The sequence below is a fragment of the Dryas octopetala genome, chromosome 7 (genome assembly GCF_963921425.1).
Source record: "Dryas octopetala chromosome 7, drDryOcto1.1, whole genome shotgun sequence".
NCBI classification, from domain to species: Eukaryota; Viridiplantae; Streptophyta; class Magnoliopsida; order Rosales; family Rosaceae; genus Dryas; species Dryas octopetala.
In genome coordinates, this window is record NC_141372.1 from 15,110,360 (window position 1) to 15,135,602 (window position 25,243).

The window sequence follows — 25,243 nt, forward strand, 5'->3', positions numbered from 1 at the left end:
GGTGTTTTATGTATGTGGGGTCTCGTGGGTTGGTGTAAGAAAGGTCCATGTGAATGTGATTGCCTGCCTTTTGTAAACGATGATCTGTTAAGCATGTTTTACATGTTGGTCACTTCACTCTGCTCCAAAACTCTGTTTGTATTAGAAGAAGATTATGTATTTGGGCTAATTCTACTGGAAAAAAAGAAAGAAAGAAATAATTGGTATACATACATTATAGCATGTTTGTAGATAAACATTTGCATCTAATTTTTTTTTTTTTTGGGGGTGACTGGGAGCCTGCAAAGGCCCAAAACAGAAAACAATTTGCACCTAACTTTATTGAGGAACAAAAGTGAAGTTACTGTGAATATAAGAGACAAAGACTTTGACAGTACTGTTATGGGATAGAGGAATGAATTGGTTGATTGCTATATTTCTATTAGGTACTTATTTACTTTCCCAGATACCCAATATGTAATCAGTATGAGAGAAAATATATTTTACTTTTGTATTGCTAATTTTAGCTTTAGCTCAGTAGCAAGATGGGTTAACGCATCACTAACAAAAACCATGACATCTACAACTTATTCTGATGATAAAATAGGCTCTCTGGCTTATTTTCTTATATTGCATGAATTCTCACTCTTTAGTCTTTGCAATTCACCTGTTGATACATGCTTGCCGTGCGTGTCACTGTTCTCCTGTTCTTAGTCTTTTACTACTCTAAGGTTGTGTTTGGTAATACTGTGAAAATAATTAGCTGTGAATTAAAGCTGCTGTGAAGTATAACTAACTGTGAAACAAAGTAGTTTAGTGTTTGGTAAATTGTGTTTTCAAAAGTGCTGTGAAGTAAAAGTAGCTGTGAAGCAAAGCAATACTGTTTGGTAAATTTTCATGTAAAAGTGCTTTGGATGTTTATAATGACTAAAATTGACATGTTATAGTTGAAAATATTTTTTACTCATTTGTTTGGCAAAAAAAAAGTGTTTTTTGCTTGTTTTTCAATTTTTTTTTAATGACTAAACTGACACATGTCTCTCATTTGTTTGATATTTGAAAACATAACTATATCATATTATCTAACAAAAAACTATAACTAACATTCGACATCTTTTTCAACGTAAAATAAGAATTAAAAATATTAGAAATAATAACAAATACATATTAACCTATGGAGACGACGACAGAGAGAGAGAAACATAGAGCACTAACCTATGGAGACGACGAATACATAATAACAAATACATAATAACAAATACATATTAACAAATACATATTAACATAGAGCACTAACCTATACATATTAACAAATACATAATAACAAATACATATTAACCTATTAACAAATATTAGAATTTAGGAAATTTTGACAGAGAGAGAGAAACATAGAGCACTAACCTATGGAGACGACGACAACAGACGATGGAGACGACGACAACAGACGATGGAGACGACGAGAAGAAAATGCCGATTGAAGGCTTTCAAGTTGCAGAGACTGTGAGAGAGAACGGCGGAGAAGACAACATCGTGAAAATGTGAGGTATAACATGTAATTTTTCTAACATGATCGAGGGTATAATAGGAAATGTAAATATTTCATTAAATGACCGGTTTTTTGTAACTCACAGCTGCTTTTAAAAGCAGGGGAGGACCTGCTTTGCATAGTTACGGTCACTCACCTCCAACTTTCATACAAAGCAACTTAATTAATATTTACCAAACACCAATTAGCTGCTTTAATTGTGTGTCACCTCACAATTGTAATAAAAAGCTGCTTTTCCATGTTTACCAAACGCACCCTAAGTGGATGAGCTGTTCTTAGTCTTAAAGGTGAAAGACAAAAACTTTGACTCAAGCGTATGAAAAACTCCAAGGAATTCCCCACCCAAGTCTTTCCAAAGAAAAGAAATAAAAGTGAAAAAAAATATTGGAAAGACTTCTGAACTTACTTTAACCATGTCTCTTCTTCGAAAAAATACTAGATAGTACCTCATCCGATATTTTCTTTTTATTTTCTGTCTAGGAGAATTTAAGATTTTTATGAGTGCTAATTAGAATGTGACATGTTGAATTATAAGTAACAGTGAACATCCACAAAGTCCACAACCCCCATATGAAGAAAAGTCTATGAGAATTGAGAAGCTTCCCCTCAACCCCCACTTGCAATTGAATTTTTAGTCATGCGGCATGGTCATCAACTCATCATGAGCCTGAAGATTACATTGTGTTGTCAATTCTTGAATCATTAAACCCAACGTACGCATGCCCTCATTTTAAGACCACTAATCTTTAGCTAAGTTTGTACTTTCTTGTATAAGTTTTCATGTGCATTGGAGACCGATCGAGGAGCCGAATTGTCTTGTTTGACATGTTGGTCACTTCTGCAGTCTGCGCCAAAGCTATGTTTGTATAAGAAGAAAATGTATCTGAGATAATCCGATTTGTTTTACTTCAGTCTATTTCTCTCTTTTCAAGTTGGACCACCAGACCACTGAGCAAAAGCCTATGAGAAAATATCCCTGAATCGCTATTTCACCTCAAATGCTCATTCCCTATAGTACGCACCACATACATCAACATCAACAACAACAACAAAAAAAGAAGCAAAATTTGCATTTGACTTAATAGATCGATAAAGCTCAGAGACAAATTAAGACTTTCAATTAACCTAAAGCACACGTTCATTTTAAGGCCACAAAAACATTTAAATAGAAAACTAAGACAGCGGTTTTAGTGTGGATTGAAGAGGAGCCGAGTTGGCGCACTTCTCTTCTAATTGATGATGCTCCCTACTCACAGTGGATTTGGCTCACTTCTATCCATATTGATGATGTACTCTCCACGATCTTTAGTGTTTCCTGTTCAAGTGGATGAGCTGTCATCCACGAAATATTTTCTTTGCCAATCCATGAGTAACATCCAATAAAACTCTCTCGATCTTCAATGAATCTATCATTTTCATTTCATTAAGTTCAAGGCTAGGAAACTATGCAAAATTTCCAATTTTAACAAGATACTGGAACGACTTTCAAGTCTACACCCTAAAGACTTGTGAGTTTATTATGGAAATAAAAAAAGCATGTAGCAGGGCAGTTGGCACAATAAATAAGTCCCAGAAGTAGTATAAACATTATATACACCAAAAAGAAAAACCATAACATCTTGATGCAGCGTAACACGCAAGTAGGGAAAACCAATGTTAACCCTAAAAAAGAATCTGAAGTCCACCAGAGAAAAGAGAGAAATCTCAAAGTTTTCTGGTTAAAATGATAATAATGAAAAATACAAACAGCCAAAAAGGTTGTTGAAATACATTCAAAACAAAACGAAAATCAAAATGGAAATAAAGTGCAATTTAGAAAAGTTATTCAAAAACACTAAATTGCTTATTTGAAGCCCTAAACGAAGGAATTTGGCCAAACTAGGCCCTCAGAATCGGTATATCATGGGCCCATTTCAAACACTGGGCCGGGCTGAGGCTTGTTCCTTTTCTTGGCCTTCTGGCAGTCGAGTTGTTGCATGAACCGTTCTGCCATTTGTTCTACATCACATTTTCAAAAGTATCAAGCTTTGTAGCTTTTTGCCTTATCTTGTATGTTGAGCTGATTTCATCATCAAACTTTGCTTTTTCTTCTGCTGCTCCTACTGAAGCAGAGGCTCTTCTCAAATGGAAAGCCAGCTTTCATAATCAAACCTAGTTCAATAATCTCACCTCATGGACTTACCTTCCTAGTAACAATGTCACTAATTCTTCCACCAATCATAAACCAAATGCAAGCCCATGCATTTGGGCTGGTATTTCATGCAACGCTGCTGGAAATGTCACCAGGATAAACCTTAACAACTCTGGTTTACAAGGTACGCTACATGAATTTTCTTTCCTGTACGTCCTTCCCTAATCTTGAATATCTTGACCTCAGCATCAATCAACTCTTTGATCCCAGCCCACCTCAGATCAGTTCCTTCACAAAACTCATTTATCTTGATCTCTCTCACAATCAGTTGTCTGGGATAATCCCACCAGAAATTGGAAATTTGAAGTCTCTAGTGGAATTAGGCTTTTCTACATTGTTGGGTGATCTAAGACTGTCTGGCCGTGTACCCTCAGACTTTGGATCACTAACTAATCTTGAGTATCTCGACTTGTCCACAAACAAATTCAATGATTCAATTCTTAGCCTTCTGGGTGACTTCGCCAATTTATTCTACTTGAATTTGAGCAACAACTAGTTTAATCAAAGAATTCCAGATCAGTTGGGGGATTTAATTCACTTGACCAAACTTGGTTTAAGTCGTAACTCCTTGGAGGTATGATACCATCAGCAATGGGCAATTTGGAGAGTTTGGAGAAGCTGAATCTTTCCAACAATAATCTTTATGGTTTCATTCCAACAAGTTTTGGGGGGATGCACGGCTTGTTGTATGTTGACATATCCTACAATGACTTGGAAGGTCCCATTCCCAACATCAGCGCATTTCAAGATGCTCCCCTAGAAGCGGTACAATGGAAAAAAGGATTGTGTGGCAACATTAATTGGAGCTTTGCAACCCTACAAACATGGCTTAAAAAAGGAAAAGGACCACAAACACATATTTGTAATCACATTTACTCTTGTGGCAGCACTTTTACTTCTTTCTTCTATATTTACAATTGCCTTTGTAGTAGAAAGGAAAAAGAAGCATCAGCATCTAGAAGAAACCATCGCGCATGAAGAGGTTTCTTTTTCAGTTTTAAACTTTGATGGAAAAACCATGTATGAGGAAATCATAAGGGCAACCGAGGATTTTGATTCTAAATTTTGCATTGGGAAAGGAGGACATGGAAGCGTCTTTAGAGCAAATTTGCCATTCGCCAACATAGTAGTTGCCGTGCCGTGAAGAAACTCCACCTACTTTGCAATGGTGAGAAGAATTTTCAAAAGGAGTTCTTGAATGAAATAAGGGCACTCACAGAGATACGACACCGAAACATTGTGAAGCTTTATGGTTTTTGTTCCCATAAACGACACTTATTTTTGGTGTATGAGTATCTAGAAAGGGGTAGCTTGGCCACAATATTCAGCAAAGATGTTGAAGCTAAAGAATTGGGGTGGAGTAAAAGAGTGAATATTGTTAAAGGTGTAGCTCATGCCTTGTGCTACATGCACCACGATTGCTTGCCACCAATTGTGCATCGAGACATATCAACCAAGAACATTTTGGTGGATTCTGAATACGAGGGTTGTGTTTCAGACTTCAGCACTGCTAAGTTCTTAAACCCAGACTCAACTAATTGGACTGCCCTTGCGGGCACATACGGATATGTGGCACCAGGTAATATTGTGGTTTTATGTCTTTTATATTATTATATATTTAACATATTTTATGGTTTTATTTTTAGACCAATGATTCGTTTTCATGGTTAGGATGAGGTTAATGAAGGATAAACATGTTACACTTCTAATTAATCAGTGATAGCATGATACAATTTATGTAAGATATAATTAATGTTTATAAACTTTCATTGAATTAATAGCCATACCTACATACTAACAATGCCATTGTTATGAACTTTTTCTTTAAGCAGAGCTTGCTTATACAATGGAAGTGAATGAGAAATGCGACGTGTTTAGCTTTGGAATAGTAACATTGGCAATAATTTTGGCAAGGCATCCGGGAGATCTTCTCTCATCTGTAGCATTAGGGTCGTCGTCGTCATCATCTGCATTATCATCCCATCAAATCCCTATTGTGGAGTTTTTGGACCAACGCATTTCCCTTCCTACACATCAAGAAGCAGGGGAAGTGCTCACTCTTTTGAAGACAGCGTTTGCGTGCTTGAATGCTAGTCCGCAATCCCATCCAACAATGAAACGAGTTTCTCAACACTTCTCAGCTCAAAGGCTGCATTTTTCAAAGCCATTGCGTATGATAACCTTTGGTGAATTGCTGGCTCTCCATGGGTTGACTACCTGAGGAATGTGCTTCTTTCCTATACATATTTCACTTTGTGTGAGTGAGAAGAAAGGTTCTTCTTTGATGTTTTCTTATTGTAATCTATTACATGCACTCTTGTGCTATGGCTCTTAAGAAAATAAAACAATGGCTTCTTTTTGTATAACTATATGCTATATGCAAAACGACTAACTGCAGGACAATGCAGCAACACATACAGTGAATTTGAGTTTGTACGCCACCCCAACAGACAAGCAAAGAAAAGACCCCACAAGGCTCAAAATCAGTACTAAGCAATTCTTTTCAAAATTAATTAACAAAATAAAAAATTCAATAAATAGAAACAGGGCCATTAGACAGCTGGAAAGACTTCCAGGTATGTTGAATTTAACGTGGCAATAATTGTAATTGCAATTGCAACTGATATGTATTGGTTCTCGTTGTGGTCATTTTTGTTTAAAAAAAGACCTGTTCGGTTGTGGCCTTCCGAACAAGACTGATGATGTTCGGTGCCTCTTTGCCGAACAGTATCCCAAGTGTTCGACACTGATGCACCGAACATGTTGTGATTTCATTTTTTTAAAATACTAATTTTTTCGATAAAAAAATGAAGAAATGATGATAATATTTGATTTGAAGACTCCCAAATCGTGACTTATGCATCTATTTATCAATATTTTGCTTGTTTGCCTTGATATAGAGAATGTTAGTGTAGTGGAGTTTAGGGTTTTGTTAAAGAAGAGAGGTGTGTAGAGATGTAAAGATGAGTGCAGATGTTGGGTATACTGATGGTGTTGGGTGTAGTTTAAATTAAAAGTAAATTTCACTTTGCACCTCTGAGGTTTGCTCAAATTGTCAAGTTGCTCCCTCAGGTTTTAATTTTGGCAATTTCGACCTAAGGTTTGAAATCAAAGACAATGTGATCCCTCAGTCGTTAAATGCTTACTAATAAGGAATTTCTTTATTTTTAAAATTTTACAAAAGAATGTGGTTAGAGAGCAGACATGGAAAAGTTCTAAAATTGCCCTTATGATGGTTGCAGACATTGTGGGTCCCACATGTGCCACATAAGCATTTAACGTCTGACTTAACGGTCAGACTTACTGAAGGGCCACATTATCTTTGATTTCAAATATTAGGTTTCAAATTGCCAAAATTGACCTAAGGGAGCAACTTGACAATCTGAGCAAACCTCAGGGGTGCAAAGTGAAATTTGCTCTTAAATTAATTATTGGGTAAAGTACAATTTAGTACCTCAACTAAATTAATTATTGGGTAAAGTACTTCTTTCCTTTTTCTTCCTTTTTTTTTTTTTCTTTCCTTTCTTCTTCTTCCTTTTCGTTTTTCTTTAATCTTCTTCTTCTTCTTTCTTCTTTCTTCTTGTTTTTGTGTGGAGTTTTTTTTTTTTTTTTTTTCCTTCGATAGTTTATATTTAGAAGAAGGGCTTGGGAGATTTGGGGGTATGGGAAGAGAGACAGAAAGAGAAAGAAAGGAGGACGAAATGAGGGGGTCGCTGGAAAATTACCTGAGAAGTCGCGAGCTTCTTTTCTTTGACTCGCCGCTGTGGGTCGTTGTCGGGACAAGGGATTGGTACCAAATTGATCAGCAAGTGGAGGTAGGAGGTCACGTCGTGGCTGGAATCGGCGAATAGACAATGAGGATTTTCGGACTTATTTCTCTTCAACTCACTGTGTTGGTAGCTCTAATGGTGGAAAGGATGACAGAGGGAGAAAGAGGATAAAGAGATGGTTCTAATGCCACTGGCTGAAAATGGAAGATGGGTTCGGGTCGGGTCGCACATAAACGGAAACAAAGAAAGAAGAAGTAGGAGAATTTTTTGTTTATCATTCAAATGATGCCATATGGTGATGTTAAGCAGGATATTGATCAATGATTTTAATTTGGAAGTAGATGATTAGGATAGCAGGTCAATGTTGGATTTTTAAGTTTATCTTGATTGTTGAAATTACAAAAAATTCTTTTACATTAATGTTTTAGGTCCTTTTGGTTAAAATGTATTGGAATTGGATGTGTGGTTGATTTACCAATTGATTGATTACTTGATTGAGTTTATGCCAGCTCCAAGCCATCAAAGTTTTAATAGATGAGCATGCATGTTAATCTTTTAAAACATATCTCATAATTTAAGACAAAGAAATGAATTAGAGAAACTCAAAAAAGATGCTTAACTTTAATTTCCTTTACCAGAAGTCAGGATTAGAGGTGTAAACAAGCGGAGCCAATCCGTATATCACTGTGCTCAAGCTTGGCTTTAATTTTTCGAGCTCAGCTCGTTTAAGAAACAAGCCAAGCTCGAACGAGCTAAAAAAAAAAAATCGATACGAACTTGAGCTGTATCGAGCTTATTCACATAATTTTATCAAAAATATTTTATTAGCTACTATTTTTAAAAAATATTAATTTCTATCAAACATTTTCTTCTTGAAAGCATTATAATATATTAATATGTTAATATAACTTAGAGTTAATATATATTTTTAATTAAATTAGATAGGCACCAAAGACTTCTTTAAAACACCATATAGATGAATTGGTTTCCATGAAATACAACTGTACCAAATAATTCCTTCTAAACATTGATAACTTATAACATTTGCAAAAATTCTCATTAAAAAAGGAAACGCAAGGTAGTAGAAGTCTTATAACCAAACAGTACAAAAACAAAGTAGGAAATAAAAATAGTAAGTCCTCATATAAGCTATGGAAAATGAGGTATGAAACATATAAACTAGAAAATACGAGCTACTCACGAGCTTTCCGAGCCGAACATACTAAAGCTCAAGCTTGGCTTGTTTCTTAAACAAGCGAGTTTCGACTTGGCTTGTTTTTTTTCAAACCGAGCTTAAACGAACCAAGCTCGAGCCGAACTCAATATGAACTCGAGCTGTATCGAGCCAATTTATAGCCATAGACAGGATGCAAAAGAACAGGCACAAGAAAAATGATGCTCTCTTTTTGCTTTAAACAAATAGAAAAAAGAGCATCCATTTGAAAATAATATCCTGCATATAAACAAATGTGTTAACTTTTAATGTAATTGTTTTTTATTCCAATTTTTTTTTTTACTGTAATTCTTTTTTTAGTAAATAATTATAAACCCCCTAATTCTACCCTAGTTAATTCATAGTTTCCAACCATGCTTTTAGTTAATTCATAACCCCCTATTTTACTTAAATTTTTGCCTAAACACCCTAGTCAATGGATATACAGCTATTATTGACTTTCATTTTTGTTGTAATTCCGGTTTTGCCCTTTCCCATTATGATTACTGCACATGTGCACGACCCACTTTCCAATTTCATTTCTCTCATTCTCTCTCTCACTCTCTCTCATTCTCTCTCTCTCTCTCTCTCTCTCTCTCTCTCTCTCTCTCTCTCTCTCTCTCTCTCTCTCTCTCTCTCTCTCTCTCTCTCTCTCTCTCTCTCTCTCCCTCGCGGCTATGTCGATCGGCGAGTGCTCCGTCGTCCGGCAACGGTTGCCGGCGAGACCGATCCTGATCTTCTCATCTCTCCTCCCTCTTCCTCCCCCTGTATTCCACTCTCAATGAAAGCTAGCATCAACGCCGGATCGGGTCTAGGCAGACCCAAGCTCCCTAGCCGGCAATCCGTCGATTCCGGCAACGACAAAGTGCCGGACCGCCATCGATGGCTTCCTCTCGACGTCCCAAGTCCACTGGTGCCATCATAAGATCTAGATGACCCCTAGGCCAGCCAGTTCGAAGGAGAGAAGCTGGCGACATCCTCGCCGGTGATTTCTGTGTTCCGGCAACCATTTCCGTCAAGTCAGGTACCCATCTTCTTCTCCTCATTGTGCTCTTCACTTATGTGTGTTTGGATTGGTCCAATTAATTGTTGATGAATCGAAAAACCCCAAATCAAACCTCACGGCCACTGCAGCGACTCCGCCTCGAGTGGTTACCTGATTTTATTCACTTTAATTAAAATCTTTTAGCAATTACAATTTCTATTCCCTTTCCTGTGAGTTCCAAGCATATCATATATTTGTTTGATTTACCGAGGATTTAGAATTTGGGGACCAATTGAAATTATCTAGAAATTATTGTGTGAAAGTTCCAATACAAACGAGAATACAAAAAATTATGTCCATGAAATCTTAGTTTAATTTTTTGTTGCAAAATATCATAGTTTAATTTATGAGCTAATTGCATGGATTGTCTTCATGGTTGTGCGTGTGTGCTTAATTGCTTGGAATTTTAGTATTCATGTCACATATCTCTTTAGCAAAAAAAAAAGAGTACATATATATATAAATTCTTCTGTTTTATTTTTTCACAATAATTATTTTGCTTTTTGTCTGCTTGTTTTGTTGGAATAAGGGTTATATATATGTATGTATGTATGTATGAATAGTTGTACGAAGCGTGATTTAACAATGAAAGTTTTGTTGATCTCTGATTATATGCTTCAGAGAAAGTTTCAATTTATATTCAGTTTCACTTCGTATTCAGTTTCAGTTCTGATTTAACTTTGATTTATAATCTATTTGTTATATATTTTGTTTTAGCTTTGAATTTTTGTTCTTGAATAGGTCTGTTGCTTTGATTATAGTGTTATGTTGTTTTGTTGTTAATCTCTGATTAATTATATGCTTCAGAGAAAGTTTCAGTTCAAATTTAGTTTCAGTTAATATTCAATTTCAATTCTGATTTAGCTTTGATTTATAATTTGTTTTAGCTTTGATTTTTGTTCTTGAATATGTCTGTTGCTTTGATTATAGTGTTATGTTGTTTTATTGTTGATCTCTAATTAATTATATGCTTCAGAGAAAGTTTCAATTCAAATTCAGTTTCAGTTCTGATTTAGCTTTGATTTATAATCTGTTTGTTATATAATATGTTTTAGCTTTGATTTTTGTTCTTGCATAGGTCTGTTGCTTTGATTATAGTGTTATGTTGTTTTGTTGTTGATCTCTGATTTATTATATGCTTCAGAGAAAGTTTCAGTTCAAATTTAGTTTCAGTTAATATTCAATTTCAATTCTGATTTAGCTTTTATTTATAATCGGTTTTAGCTTTGATTTTTGTTCTTGAATATGTTTGTTGCTTTGATTATAGTGTTATGTTGTTTTATTGTTGATCTTTGATTAATTATATGCTTCAAAAAAAGTTTCAGTTCAAATTCAGTTTCAATTCGTATTCAGTTTCAGTTAATATTCAGTTTCAGTTCTTATTCAGCTTTGATTTATAATCTGTTTATTATATAATATGTTTTAGCTTTGATTTTTGTTCTTGAATAGTTTGTTGCTTTGATTATAGTGTTCTGTTGTTGATCTATGATTAATTATATGCTTTAGAGAAAATTTCAGTTCAAATTAAGTTTAAGTTCGTATTCAGTTCCAGTTCATATTCAATTTCAGTTCTGATTTAGCTTTCTTTTATAATCTGTTTTAGCTTTGATTTTTATTCTTGAATAGGCCTGTTGCTTTGATTGTAGTGTTCTATTTCATGTTTTTTCGATTGAAATTGTTTTATTGTTTACTTTCAGTTACAATTTGAAGATTTAAAGATTTGAGGATTGAAGTTCTGAAGATTTTTGTTAAGTTTCAGTTGTAATTGAAAAAAATGCCCCAATGCTATGAATTCAGACTGAAACTGAATTGATGTAATTGTTTTTGTTTTGAAGTAAAGGTGTAATATATTATTAATTCTTTTTTCCATGGAAAAATAATGGTGTAATTATTCTTTTATTCTAGTTAATAATAATGTAAAATTTTTTTAGTGTAACTGAATTTCTGAAATTCAGTTTCACTAATTCATGTTAGTGCATGTCAGCGTGCGTCAGGAGGGTAATTTAGGAATATAAGTTATAGGGAGGTTTGAGAGAATTTCTAGATAGGTGGGGGTTTAGGCAAAGTTTTTAGGTGGCTAGGGGGTTTTATTGTAATTTTTTTATGAACAGTACATGATGGCTTGAGGTTTTGGGATAGCTAGAGAGTTTTGGGATAGTTAAGGGGTTTTTTTTAGATCTTTTAGATGACAGGGGGTTTTGGGAGAATTTTGGGATGATTAGAGGGTTTATAATTATAACAAAAAAATTTAAGGGAAACTTTCATTCGAGTTTTTTAATTATACCTTTTACAGACTGAAACCTTATGACTTTTAAAATTATAAATAAACTCTTATAAATATATGGCGGCAAATTTTTTTATAGGATTCCCAGCGCAAAGTTCGATAGTTCATTTTTGCTTCTCCCTCGAGTGCTTGACGCCTCTGCTCAAAATCACAGAGTTAAAACCTAAGTCTCATTCTACACCATATAAAGGTATGAGGTGAACTCATAAAGGAAAAACCTGGCAGTGGTCAAAAGGCTTTATTTAAAATAAAAAAAAACACCATAGAGATTCAGTCCAAAAAAGATACATAATAAGGTGTAAACTCTAATTTTCTGAAAAAAAAAAAAAAAATATCCAGATTCGAGACCCCAACCCACCCAATTCCAGCAACCCATTACATAGCTGCTGTAATAATCATCTCCAGCGAGCTCTCTGTTGCTGATTCTCTTCTTCCACACCATCAAGCACTATCAATTCCCTGTCTAACATCCAATGAAATGCAAAATTTGCATTAAAAACTTTAAAGATAAGACAAAAAGACTCGACTCAAGTCCAAGTCTATGAAAAACATCCTCCACCAATAACATCCAATAAAACTCTCGCATCTATCAATTTCATTGTTAACTTCCATGAGAAGATGCAAAATTTCCAATTTATACTTTCTAAAGGAAAAGTTTCTCAATACCTCTCAGCTCAAACGCTACATTTGTCAAAGTCATTGAGTATGATAACAAAAAAAATATAAAAAAAATTGCTTGCTCTCTCTAGTTTGACTACCTGATAGAAATGTGCTTCTTTCCTACTTATATTTCTGCTTAATTTTTTTTATCAATCTTTTGCTATGGCTAATATGTACGTACTTTATAAAGTTGAATTTGTTTTTCCTTGTGAGAAGTTAAAAAGAATAAAACAAGGATTTCGTTTTGTTAAATGGTTTGATAATTGATAATATGTGTTCTAAATCTTGTGATATACCATCCTTAAAGAGTAGACTCCACAAAGCTCGAAATAATTAGTAACCAATTCATTTGGCCGAAATAATTAGATATGCAATTAAGATTAAATACTAGTTTTCTTTCTTTTGTTATTGTTTTTTTGTTGGGTTTTTTCCTCGATCATTGAAGTTTGAAGCTTGATTTTACTTTAAACATATATATATATCTGTTGTTTGATAAAAGACTAGCTAGATTAGCATATGATTTTTTTTTTTTTTTCTGACTAGGATTCTTTTAAGATTTTTATGAATGAAAAATGTTTTTTTTTTTCATACCAATATGAATGCGATACGTGAGTAACAGTGAAAATCGACAAGGTCCACAACCCCTGTGTGAGGAAAAGTCGACTATGAGAATGAATTTTCAGTCATGCAAGTGCATCATGAGCTTGATGATTCCTTTTTGCTGTAAATTTTTAAATCAATAAACCCAACACAGATTTCTTTGTATAATGGCATGGTTTGACATTTTATGTAGTGTTCTGTTCTAGCCACAGTTAAGCAAGTAAGTGAGAGAATTTTGTTTGGCTTTGTGAGAGAGATGTGAAAGCTTTTGGGTTTTGGTTATGAAAACCAATTTCTTCGTTGTTCTTGTAATTAAACAATTCAATTTCAAGATTAAAAAAATCGATAGGACAATACAGCAATAGTCAAGACCATATATGACAATTTCGAATTTCATTTCTAATTAAATTTGTCTGATACTCAAGGAACAGGATAAAAAAATAGTCAAGAAAGCTATAGTCAAGTTGAGGATGAACCAATAACCATTAATTTAACCATTGCAAGGCTACCAATTAAATTGCATTGTCACAATCCCATCAACAATTTAGGCCAAAACTGTAAATGGTTTCTCAGGTGCTATCTCACAAGCTGCAATCTGCATAGTCTCAGGATCTGTAAGGTTTGGTTTAGTGATTGTCTAATATGGTAGATGGAGGCAGAAAAAATTAACCAGGCTTGCCCTTAGACAATGCAAGCTTTTTTCTAACACCTAGATTTCCAAAGGCAACATAAAATTCAGACAAACGATGAGATAACATGTAATTAGCAATAGGATACTCAATGGTGTTACTAATACATAACAAATTCAATCTATATGCTGAAATGCGAATGTAACCATTTAACCATTGCAAGGCTACCAATTAAATTGCATTGTCACAATCCCATCAACAATTTAGGCCAAAACTGTAAATGGTTTCTCAGGTGCTATCTCACAAGCTGCAATCTGCATAGTCTCAGGATCCGTAAGGTTTGGTTTAGTGATTGTCTAATATGGTAGACGGAGGCAGAAAAAATTAAACAGGCTGGCCCCTAGACAATGAAAGCTTTTTTCTAACACTTAGAGTTCCAAAGGCAACATATAATTCAGACAAACGATGAGATAACATGTAATTAGCAATAGGATACTCAATGGTGTTACTAATACATAACAAATTCAATCTTATGCTGAAATGCGAATGTAGTTAATTTCAAGATTAACATCAGATTCAAGAGAAAAAGAGAAGGAGAAGTAGGTGGAGGAAATTACCTCATGATGATCTTCAGGAATATTCTCGGAAGTAGCAGGCCATTGGTCAATTGTTTGTTAATCATCCCTAAATTACGCCTTAAGAATATTCTAATTTACAAATTATATTAATTTCTTCTAGTTAATTAGAAGCTTATTATTTGAATACATATATATCTAGCCATTGAATTAAACTATCTAAATCAATTCTATGCATCAAACCATAAGTAGATATCACCTTGGTATTTTCTCTCTCTGTTGGGATTCTATGTTCGGTCAGCAGTAATCATTCGGAAATCAACTTATATCTGGCATAAACTTCAAAATTGATGCCAAACGATAATTCAGTTTTCAAAATTAATAAAATCAGTAAGACAATACAACAATAGTGACCATACATATACAAGAGCATCTCCAGTTCTTTTTCTATATATTACTCCAATTTGATGATAAGTTAGAGAAAAAAGTTAGATTTGGGGAAGGGCACTCCAATGCTAAAGTTGAAATTTGTCCTAAATCTTTTTTTTTTTTTTTTTTTTTCTGACTATTAGAGGTTTAGGGAGAGTTTGAAGAGCCCTTTCCCCTGGCAAAAAAGAAGAAGAAGAGCCTTTTCCATTTAACTTGCTTTGGGGAAAATTTTAGGGGAATCTTGCATTGGGTGTTGGTGTGTGTCTTCGTTGGTTATACTGGTAATATAGGTAAAGAGCATGAATGGAGGTGTTGTTGGGTTTATTTGTCTCAGTAGTCATATGGGCAAATAATGTAAACAAGTTCTAAACAAGTTCAAAGCCTTCGCCCAAATGATGCCTTTCAGTTTAAAATAAAAATAGGATCCCAAAATGTACAATTATTCATCCTAATAACAAAAGTTAAAAAATAACTAAAGTTCAACAATAACCATTAATCTTCCTCGCCCCCCTAACTTTTATTTGTTTAATCCACATAGGTATTTATTTTCAAATTTCAAAGCAATGACCATTTTAAATAGTTATATCATCGATGCCGCATAGGCACTACATCATCATATCAAAACTAATGGATTACTTAATGAACTTCACAGAGAATAGTAAAGTGCGACACACAAATAAATTGCAAATGGTTAGTTAGAGGAGAAAAAATTTCGGATAGTAATGTGAGATTCACGTGATACTTTGGGTTGCACAATTATGCCTTCATTTTTTAATGGGTTTAGATAATAACGTTCATTATATGTTAAAGAAAGAAAAAAAGAGAAGAGAAAGAGAGAAAATGAAAGACAGTGAGAAAGAGCTAAAGAAAAAGAAAAAAAAGAGAAAGAACGAAAAAGTTAGAAAGAAAAGGAAGTGAAAGTAGAAGAAAGAGCAAAGAGGAAGGGAGAGAAAGACCGGCAAAAAAGAAAAAAAAAATCAATAAGACAATACAACAATAGTGACCAAATATAAGAGCATCTCTAGTTCTTTTTCTATATTGTACTCCAATTTGATAATAAGTTAGAAAAAAAAAAATTAGATTTGAAGAAGGGCACTTCACTACTAAAGTTGAAATTTTCTCTAAATCTTTTTATTTTTATTTTTTATTGTATGAGTTTCTAGAGGAAGAGAGGGAATGACTGACAGAAAAAGAAAAAAAAAAAAAAACAAACAAACAAACAAAAAAAGAGGGAGGGAGTCTGAAACCACGACATCAACCAGTGTTTTTAAAGGCGAGCTTCAGGCGCGCCTCAAGGCGCGAGTCGTGGCGAGGCGGCGGCCGATTGCGCACGACGTCGCCGGATTGTGTAAAACGACTGAAAGGCGACGGAAAGGCGTTGAAGGCGTACGCCTCGCGACGGCAAGGCATTGAAGGCGTTGAAGGCGTACGCAAAACCCATGCGAAGAAGGAGATAAATTCGCAAAACCCAAAGCGTCGCAAAACCCATGCCGCCAAAATTCAACCCATCGCAGGTGGTGGACGTCTACGTCTGAGTCACCAGAGGCGACGTCGGCGCTGCCAGTTCGCTCACCCCCCCAATCGGTCCGCGCAGTCTCTTCCCCAAGAAGATCGGAGAAGACATCCCAAAGAGATCGTGAAGGATTGGAAGTGCCTCCTGGTTCCACGCGTGAAGAGGAGGGGGTTAGGTTGGGCTTGGGTGAGGGTGAGGGTGAAGGGGTGATGGGGTGGGGCGGGGTGGGGGTGGGGGTCGGGGAGGGGATAGTGCTGGACTGCTGGGTTGGGGACCTTGGGGTGGGGGATGCGCGGGGTGGGGGATGCACAGGGTGGGGGGGAAGGGAGGTAGAAGAATTTTTATTTATTTTTTAATTCAAAAACATTTTAAAATATTAATTTTTTTATGTTCTATATATATGAGGAGTGCTCTAAAGCTAACCAGTTAGCAAGTTAATACGAAGCTAACCATGCTTTTGGGCCCACCACATCACTAATCTCATAATCCGAACTATCAATTATTTATGCCCTACTTCAAAGATCATCATTGCAAAAAATCAACTAAATCGAAAATCATGTAGTCATCTAATTGAGATCAAATAAATAGACGATCAATATTTTCGATAAAAGCATAGAAATAGTTGTTATCATAATCAAATGACTAAATGACTTCCGATTTTGAAGATTTTTTACAGGGCTGATCTTTGAAGTATGGCCTAAAAAATATACGGTTCGGATTTTGAAATTACATTGTGCAGTGGGCCCAACATGGTAGTTAGTTTTGTATTAACTTACTAACAAGTTAGTTTTAGAGCATTTTTGCTATATATATACTTATATATATATACTTACCTATTTACCTATATATAACTATTTATATATATGTTTACCTATATATATACTTATATTCTTTATATATACTTATAGCATGGGTTTGGTCTTATGTTCTATATATATACATATATATATATATATATTTACCTATTTATATATGTTTATATATATTTATAATTTTTTTTATTATAAAAAATATATCCCAAAAAGCTTACGCCTTAACGCGTTGAGACTTACGCCTCGCCTACTACGACTAAAACGCCTCGCGTCATGTTTTTGCGTCTGAAAACACTGACATCAACCAAATAAATTGAGCCAAATCCAATCTCACAGTATGAGGTACGCACAACATTCTACCAAACAAAAGAAATTGACTGATTTTGGCAGTGATGTGCACTAATTTTATGGTCCCTTCAGACAAGGTCTTCGATCAAGTCTTCTTCATCAGTCTAGCACTATCAATCTTTCAGGTAGGAGTAGGACCCATCTCAAGTCTCAAACCCTACTGTCAAAATCCAATAAAATGCAAAAGTTGCATTTAACTTTAAAGAGAAAAGACACAAAGACTTATGATTGAGAAACGAAAGTGAAGGAGAAAGTTGGAAACACCTTCCAAGTCTTTAACCTTATTATTTTGTTTTTTTTTTTTTTTTGGTGACTGCGAGCCAAAGGCCCAAACAGAAAACAATTTGCACCTAACTTTATTGAGGAACATAAATTAATTTACAGTAAATATAAGAGACGAAGACTTTGACACAGTTATGGGCAATATTTCCTATTAGATACTTATTTACTTTTCCTTTCCTATATATAGGAGATACCCAATATGTAATCAGTATGAGAGAAAATATATTTTACTTTTGTATTGCTAATTTTAGCTTTAGCTCGTTAGCAAGATGGGTTAACCCATCACTGTTATGGACATCTTCAACTTATTCTGATAAAATATGCTCTCTGGCTTATTTTCTTATATTGCATGAATTCTGGCTTATTTTCATATATTGCATGAATTCTCACTCTTTGCAATTCACCTGTTCATACATGCTTGCCGTGCTGTCACTCTTCTCCTGTTCTTAGTCTTTTTCTACTCATATGGATGAACTGTTCTTAGTCTTTAAAGATGACAAACAAAGACTTTGACTCAAGCGTGTGAAAAACTCCATGGAAAAGAAATAAAAGTGAAAGAAATATTGGAAAGACTTCTGAACCCTGGAATACTTACCAACTTATTACAGAAGAGAGAACAGGGCCCTTAGAATAATTATAGCTAATGCAGGGCAGTTGGCACTATAAATAAGTACCAGAAGTAGTATAAACATTATATACACCAAAAAGAAAAACCATGACATCTTCAAAAGTATCATGCTCTGTTGCTTTTTGCCTTATCTTGTATGTTGAGCTGATTTCATCACCAAACTTTGCTTTTGCTTCTGCTGCTCCTACTGAAGCAGAGGCTCTTCTCAAATGGAAAGCCAGCTTTCATAATCAAACCCAGTTCAATAATCTCACCTCATGGACTTATCTTCCCAGTAACAATGCCACCAATTCTTCCACCAATCATAAACCAAATACAAGCCCATGCATTTGGGCTGGGATTTCATGCGACGCTGCTGGAAGTGTCACCTGGATAAACCTTACCAACTCTGGTTTACAAGGTACGCTACATGAATTTTCTTTCTTGTCGTTCCCTAATCTTGAATATCTTGACCTCAGCATCAATCAACTCTTTGATCCCATCCCACCTCAGATCAGTTCCCTCTCAAAACTCGTTCATCTTGATCTCTCTGACAATCAGTTGTCTGGGAGAATCCCATCAGAAATCGGTCTACTAACAAATCTTACCCATCTCTATCTTGGGGAAAATAAGTTTTCTGGCACAATTCCTACTTTTTTAGGTGATTTGAGAAATCTTACCATTCTCTATCTTTGGGGAAATAAGTTTTCTGGAACTATTCCTAAAGAGTTTGGGAACTTGAAAAAGCTAACCATGTTATACTTGGGAAACAATCGACTTGGAACTATTCCTAAAGAGATAGGGAACTTGAAGTCTCTGGTGTACCTAGATTTGGGCAAGAACCAATTCACTGGTTCAATTCCTACTTCATTAGGTGATTTGAGAAATCTTACCCATCTCTATCTCAATACAAATAAGCTTTCTGGTTCAATTCCTACTTCTTTAGGTGATTTGAGAAATCTTACCATTCTCTATCTTTGGGGAAATAAGTTTTCTGGAACTATTCCTAAAGAGATAGGGAACTTGAAGTCTTTGGTGCAGCTAGATTTGAGCGGGAACCAATTCATTGGTTCAATTCCTACTTCATTAGGTGATTTGAGAAATCTTACCCATCTCTATCTCAATACAAATAAGCTTTCTGGTTCAATTCCTACTTCTTTAGGTGATTTGAGAAATCTTACCATTCTCTATCTTGGGGGAAATAAGTTTTCTGGAACAATTCCTAAAGAGATAGGGAACTTGAAGTCTTTGGTGTGGCTACATCTGGGTGACAACCAATTCACTGGTTCAATTCCTACTTCTTTAGGTGATTTGAGAAATCTTACCATTCTCGATCTTTATTCAAATAAGTTTTCTGGAACAATTCCTAAAGAGATAGGGAACTTGAAGTCTCTAGAGCAGCTCGATTTGATCGAGAACCAATTCACTGGTTCAATTCCTACTTCTTTAGGTGATTTGAGAAATCTTACCCGTCTCTATCTCTCTACAAATAAGCTTTCTGGAACTATCCCACCGGAAATAGGAAATCTCACGAGGTTGGCAGTATTGCAGTTAGATAATAATGAATTAGTTGGTTATTTGCCCCAAAAACTTTGTCAAGGTGGATCACTCGCAAACGTATCAGTAAGCAACAACCATTTGACTGGTCCAATCCCCAAAAGCTTCAAAACCTGCATGAGCTTATTCAGATTGTGGCTTGATGGGAACCAATTGACAGGCAATATATCTGATGATTTTGGTGTCTATCCAAATCTTCATTTTATAGATATAAGTGACAATAAATTTTATGGTGAAATCTCACACAACTGGGTACAGTGCCCGCATTTAACAACCTTACGAATTGGAGGAAACAACCTTACTGGGAGTATATCACCTGAAATTGGCAACGCAATCCAAATTCAAGAACTCAATCTTTCTTCAAATCGTTTAGTTGGAATTATCCCAAAGGAGTTCGGGAGGTTGACTTCTTTGCAGAGGTTGATGTTGGATAGAAATCAATTGTCTGGTCGTGTACCCTCAGAATTTGGATCATTGACTAATCTTGAGTATCTCGACTTGTCCACAAACACATTCAATGATTCAATTCCTAGCCTTCGGGGTGACTTGGTCAAATTATTCTATTTAAATTTGAGCAACAACCAGTTTAATCAAGGAATTCCAGTTCAGTTGGGGGAATTAGTTCACTTGACCCAACTTGATTTAAGTGGTAACTCGCTTGGAGGTAAGATACCATCAGCAATGGGCAATTTGGAGAGTTTGGTGAAGCTGAATCTTTCCCACAATAATCTTTCTGGTTTCATTCCAACAAGTTTTGGCGGTATGCACGGCTTGTTGAATATTGACATATCCTACAATGACTTGGAAGGTCCCCTTCCCAACATCAGCGCATTTCAAGATGCTTCCCCAGAAGCGTTACAAGGCAACAAAGGATTGTGTGGCAACGTTGGTGCTTTGCAACCTTGCAAACATGGCTCAAAAAAGGAAAAGGACCACAAACTCATATTTGTAATCACATTTTCTCCTGTGGCAGCACTTTTCCTTCTTTCTTCTATATTTACAATTGTCTTTGTAGTAGAAAGGAAAAAGAAGCATCAGCATCTAGAAGAAACCATTGCGCATGAAGAGGTTTCTTTTTCAGTTTTAAACTTTGATGGAAAAACCATGTATGAGGAAATCGTAAGGGCAACCGAGGATTTTGATTCTAAATATTGCATTGGGAAAGGAGGACAGGGAAGCGTCTTCAGAGCAAATTTGCGATCCGCCAACATAGTTGCTGTGAAGAAACTCCACCTTCTATGCAATGGTGAGAAGAATTTTCAAAAGGAGTTCTTGAATGAAATAAGGGCACTAACAGAGATACGACACCGAAATATTGTGAAGCTTTATGGTTTTTGTTCCCATAAACGGCACTCATTTTTGGTGTATGAGTATCTAGAAAGGGGTAGCTTGGCCACAATTTTGAGCAAGGATGATGAAGCTAAAGAATTGGGGTGGAGAAAAAGAGTGAATATTGTTAAAGGTGTAGCTCATGCCTTGTGCTACATGCACCACGATTGCTTGCCACCAATTGTGCATCGAGACATATCAACCAAGAACATTTTGGTGGATTCTGAATATGAGGGTTGTGTTTCAGACTTCGGCACTGCTAAGTTCTTAAACCCAGACTCAACTAATTGGACTGCCCTTGCGGGCACATACGGATATGTGGCACCAGGTAATATTGTGGTTTTATGTCTTTTATATTATTGTATATTTAACATATTTTATGGTTTTATTTTTAGACCAATCATTCGTTTTCATGGTTAGGATGAGGTTAATTAAGGATAAACATGTTACACTAATAATTAATCCGTGATAGCATGATACAATTTATGCAAGATATGATTAATTTTTTTAAACTTTCATTGAATAGTTATTCCTACATACTAACAATGCCATTGTTATATGAGCTTTTTCTTTAAGCAGAGCTTGCTTATACAATGGAAGTGAATGAGAAATGTGACGTGTATAGCTTCGGAATAGTAACACTGGAAATAATTTTGGGAAGGCATCCGGGTGATCTTCTCTCATCTGTAGCATCAGGGTCATCGTCATCATCATCCTCGTCGTCTTCATCTGCATTACCAGCCAATCAAATCCCTATTCTAGAGTTTTTGGACCAACGCATTTCCCCTCCTACACATCAAGAAGCAGGGGAAGTGCTCACTCTTGTGAAGACAGCGTTTGCCTGCTTGAATGCTAGTCCGCAATCTCGTACAACAATGAAACAAGTTTCTCAACACTTCTCAGCTCAAAGGCTGCATTTGTCAAAGCCATTGCGTATGATAACCTTTGGTGAATTGCTGGCACTCCATGGTTTGACTACCTGAGGAATTTGCTTCTTTCCTATACATATTTTACTTTGTGTGAGTCTTCTTCGTAGAAGAAAGGTTCTTCCTAGATGTTTTCTTATTGTAATCTATTTCATGTACTTGTGTGCGATATATGCTTCTTGTATAATGCATGTAGGATGCCTCAATGTTAAAAGTGTGGCTTTTCCTTGTGAGAAATTATAGAGAATAAAACAATGGCTTCTTATATGCCTATACTTTATATGCAAAATGACTAGCAACAATACAATATATATAAACAGGACCAATACAAAGCTACAAAGACTACCAGGTACGTTGAAACGTGGCAGTAATTACAGTGGCATTACTATATATGGAATATGGACAGCTACAAAGAAAAAAAGGGCCACGTACAGACTCATATACAAACAGAGCCATTCTCGTTTTCAATTTTCTTATACAGAGAGAGAATCAGAAAGCAAAAGTGACAATGTCGACCCTTCAAGTCCCTAATCAGTTAGTCTTGAGTTGCTCACATTCTTTGGATGCAGAACGAACTTGATCCTTCTGCATCCGAAGACTGTGAGCAACTCAAGTTCCTTTATATTTCTGATCATTTTCTCTTTTGCACCATTTCTTTTTCCGATCATAATCCACCACCCCATTTTTAATTGGCCTCAAGATTGATTCTCGACCAAGTTGACCAACCCTATTTCACTGGTCTGATTGTTAACGTTAAATATGACGTTAATGATCTGATAATGGAAAACGAGCCGCCTTGTTATTCATATTTATTCTTCTAATTCTATATGACTCTGTTGTTAAGCTTGTATGTGGGGTCTTCTGGGTTGGTGAATGGTCCATGTGAATGTAAACGATGTATCTGTTAAGCTTGTTTTACATGTTGAGCACTTCACTCTTCACCAAAGCTTTTTTTTTTTTATCAGAGGAAGATCGATAATGTATTTGGGATAATTCATCTGAAACAAAAAGAAAAAGAAAAAAAGATTGCTATATATAGATATATAACAGGTTTGTAAATAATCCGATTTGACATGGACTGTTTAAGAGGGATGCATGAGTATTTATTAATGATGAAAATCCTTAGAGAAAGAAAAGGTTATTCAGTTCTTACCGTTAGAAAGCGTGTCCTTTGATAGCAGAAGCAATATAGTGAAGCTAATTATTAGATCTGGTTGATTCTTGAAAATGTAGTATTAATTTTCTAAATATTACACCTGGCTTTGGAAACCATTTGAAATACATTTCAACATTGTCTGATGTGCAATTTATAGTCACTTTTAACAACATAAATTTTCCTTTGATTTGATAAATTTTCCCAGCATGATTATAATTATTTTACCGCTAATAGTTTAGACCAGAGTTGTTATCAATCACTTTCATGTTCAAGTTGTTTGGATTTATGTAATCTTAAATTTTTTATCAATATGATTGTAGGAAGGGGGACCAATGAGTTGATCATATTCATTTTGGGGCACAGAAATGCTGCTCAAAGAAAGGTTATTCAAAAAACATATGCTGAAGCTTATGGTGAAGATCTCCAAGTGACTTTGAGGCCACTTTTGGAACTGAACAAAGAACTTTCAAGTGACTTTGAGGCCACTTTTGGAAGGTACTTTGTTTTACATTAGTTGTGTTCATTTAACTGCATATGTTTTACATAGACTGATACCATGATTCTTCCAAGACAAGGCAAGGCATATGCTATCAATATTTGCAGCTTTCTTTTTTTCTTAATTGGATACGAATCCATGATACTAGTTTTCACAAGCTTAATCTTTGGGCTAATTAACTTATGGGAGGAAGTAAACACATCCGTTGATAGAGCTAACATATTTGGTTTTCTGAATTTCTCTAAATCAGAAGGGCCGGGGTACTGCTTTGGACACTTGATCCAGCTGAACGCGATGCACTTTTGGCCAATGAAGCAACAAAGAAGAGAACTAAAAGCAGTCAGGTTCTTGCAGAAATAGCTTGCTCTAGGTCTTCACATGATCTACTTTTGGCAAGGCAGGCTTATCATTCTCGCTATAAGAGGTCCCTTGAAGAGGATGTTGCACATCACACAACTGGGGACATCTGCAAGGTACAACTTTTTGAGTGTAAAAGGAATATAGATTATCTTCTAATAGAAGACTTTTCCACTTGAGATATCTAGGTATTAACTGGATATGAAGTTCCTTTTCTATTGTTTTGAAAAAGAAAAAAAAAAAAAAAACAATGTCCTTTTCTATTGTAGACATATGAATTTTTTATCAATATGATTGTAGGAAGGGGGACCAATGAGGTTGATCATATCCATTTTGGGGAATAGAAATGCTGCTCAAAGAAAGGTTATTCGAAAAACGTATGCTGAAGCTTATGGTGAAGATCTCCCTAAGGAACTGAACAAAGAACTTTCAAGTGACTTTGAGGCCACTTTTGGAAGGTACTTTGTTTTACATTAGTTGTGTTCATTTAACTGCATATGTTTTACATAGACTGATACCATGATTCTTCCAAGACAAGGCAAGGCATATGCTATCAATATTTGCAGCTTTCTTTTTTTCTTAATTGGATACGAATCCATGATACTAGTTTTCACAAGCTTAATCTTGATCCTGCTGAACGCAATGCACTTTAGGCCAATGAAGCAACAAAGAAGAGGACTAAAAGCAGTCAGGCCCTAGGTCTTCACATGATCTACTTTTGGCAAGGCAGGCTTATCATTCTCGCTATAAGAGGTCCCTTGAAGAGGATGTTGCACATCACACAACTGGGGACATCTTCAAGGTACAACTTTTTGAGTATAGCTCTTTCAGTCTAAAAGGAATATAGATTATCTTCTAATAGAAGACTTTTCCACTTGAGATATCTAGGTATTAACTGGATATGAAGTTCCTTTTCTATTGTTTTGGAAAAGAAAGAAA

At 35.4% G+C, this 25,243-nt stretch overlaps 3 protein-coding genes across 5 annotated transcripts; all 3 read left to right on the top strand.

Moving 5' to 3' along the window:
* The first annotated feature begins 4,307 nt into the window (after positions 1–4,307).
* LOC147280004 (MDIS1-interacting receptor like kinase 2-like) lies at positions 4,308–5,392 on the top strand. Its single transcript, XM_086252110.1, has 4 exons — positions 4,308–4,506; positions 4,604–4,842; positions 4,893–5,295; positions 5,388–5,392. The coding sequence occupies exons 1-4, from the start codon at positions 4,308–4,310 to the stop codon at positions 5,390–5,392; spliced, it is 846 nt and encodes a 281-aa protein (XP_086108236.1).
* Positions 5,393–5,548: 156 nt separating this feature from the next.
* Positions 5,549–5,937, top strand: LOC147280005 (MDIS1-interacting receptor like kinase 2-like). Its single transcript, XM_086251482.1, has one exon. It carries the CDS (start codon positions 5,563–5,565, stop codon positions 5,935–5,937), a length of 375 nt encoding a protein of 124 aa, XP_086107608.1. The 5' UTR covers positions 5,549–5,562.
* Positions 5,938–18,588: 12,651 nt separating this feature from the next.
* LOC147280006 (uncharacterized) lies at positions 18,589–22,459 on the top strand. Of its 3 annotated transcripts, XM_086251481.1 has the most exons (3): positions 18,589–19,511; positions 19,584–21,697; positions 21,949–22,459. In XM_086251481.1, exons 1-3 carry the CDS (start codon positions 18,592–18,594, stop codon positions 22,350–22,352), a joined length of 3,438 nt encoding a protein of 1,145 aa, XP_086107607.1. In that variant the 5' UTR covers positions 18,589–18,591; the 3' UTR covers positions 22,353–22,459. The 3 variants fall into 3 exon arrangements, with proteins under 3 accessions (XP_086107607.1, XP_086107606.1, XP_086107605.1); XM_086251480.1 differs by having other exon boundaries at positions 18,589–21,697; positions 21,946–22,459; XM_086251479.1 differs by having other exon boundaries at positions 18,589–21,697.
* Positions 22,460–25,243: the final 2,784 nt, after the last annotated feature.

Bases quoted from the DNA above. Each gene is read 5' to 3' on its own strand.
- LOC147280004 (XM_086252110.1), top strand. From the start codon at position 4,308: ATGGGCAATTTGGAGAGTTTGGAGAAGCTGAATCTTTCCAACAATAAT. The intron at 4,507-4,603 runs GCAACATTAATT...CTCTTGTGGCAG, and splicing joins ATGGAAAAAAGGATTGTGTG to CACTTTTACTTCTTTCTTCT. The intron at 4,843-4,892 runs GTAGTTGCCGTG...AATGGTGAGAAG, and splicing joins ATTTGCCATTCGCCAACATA to AATTTTCAAAAGGAGTTCTT.
- LOC147280005 (XM_086251482.1), top strand. From the start codon at position 5,563: ATGGAAGTGAATGAGAAATGCGACGTGTTTAGCTTTGGAATAGTAACA.
- LOC147280006 (XM_086251480.1), top strand. From the start codon at position 18,592: ATGACATCTTCAAAAGTATCATGCTCTGTTGCTTTTTGCCTTATCTTG. The intron at 21,698-21,945 runs GTAATATTGTGG...TTTTTCTTTAAG, and splicing joins ATACGGATATGTGGCACCAG to CAGAGCTTGCTTATACAATG.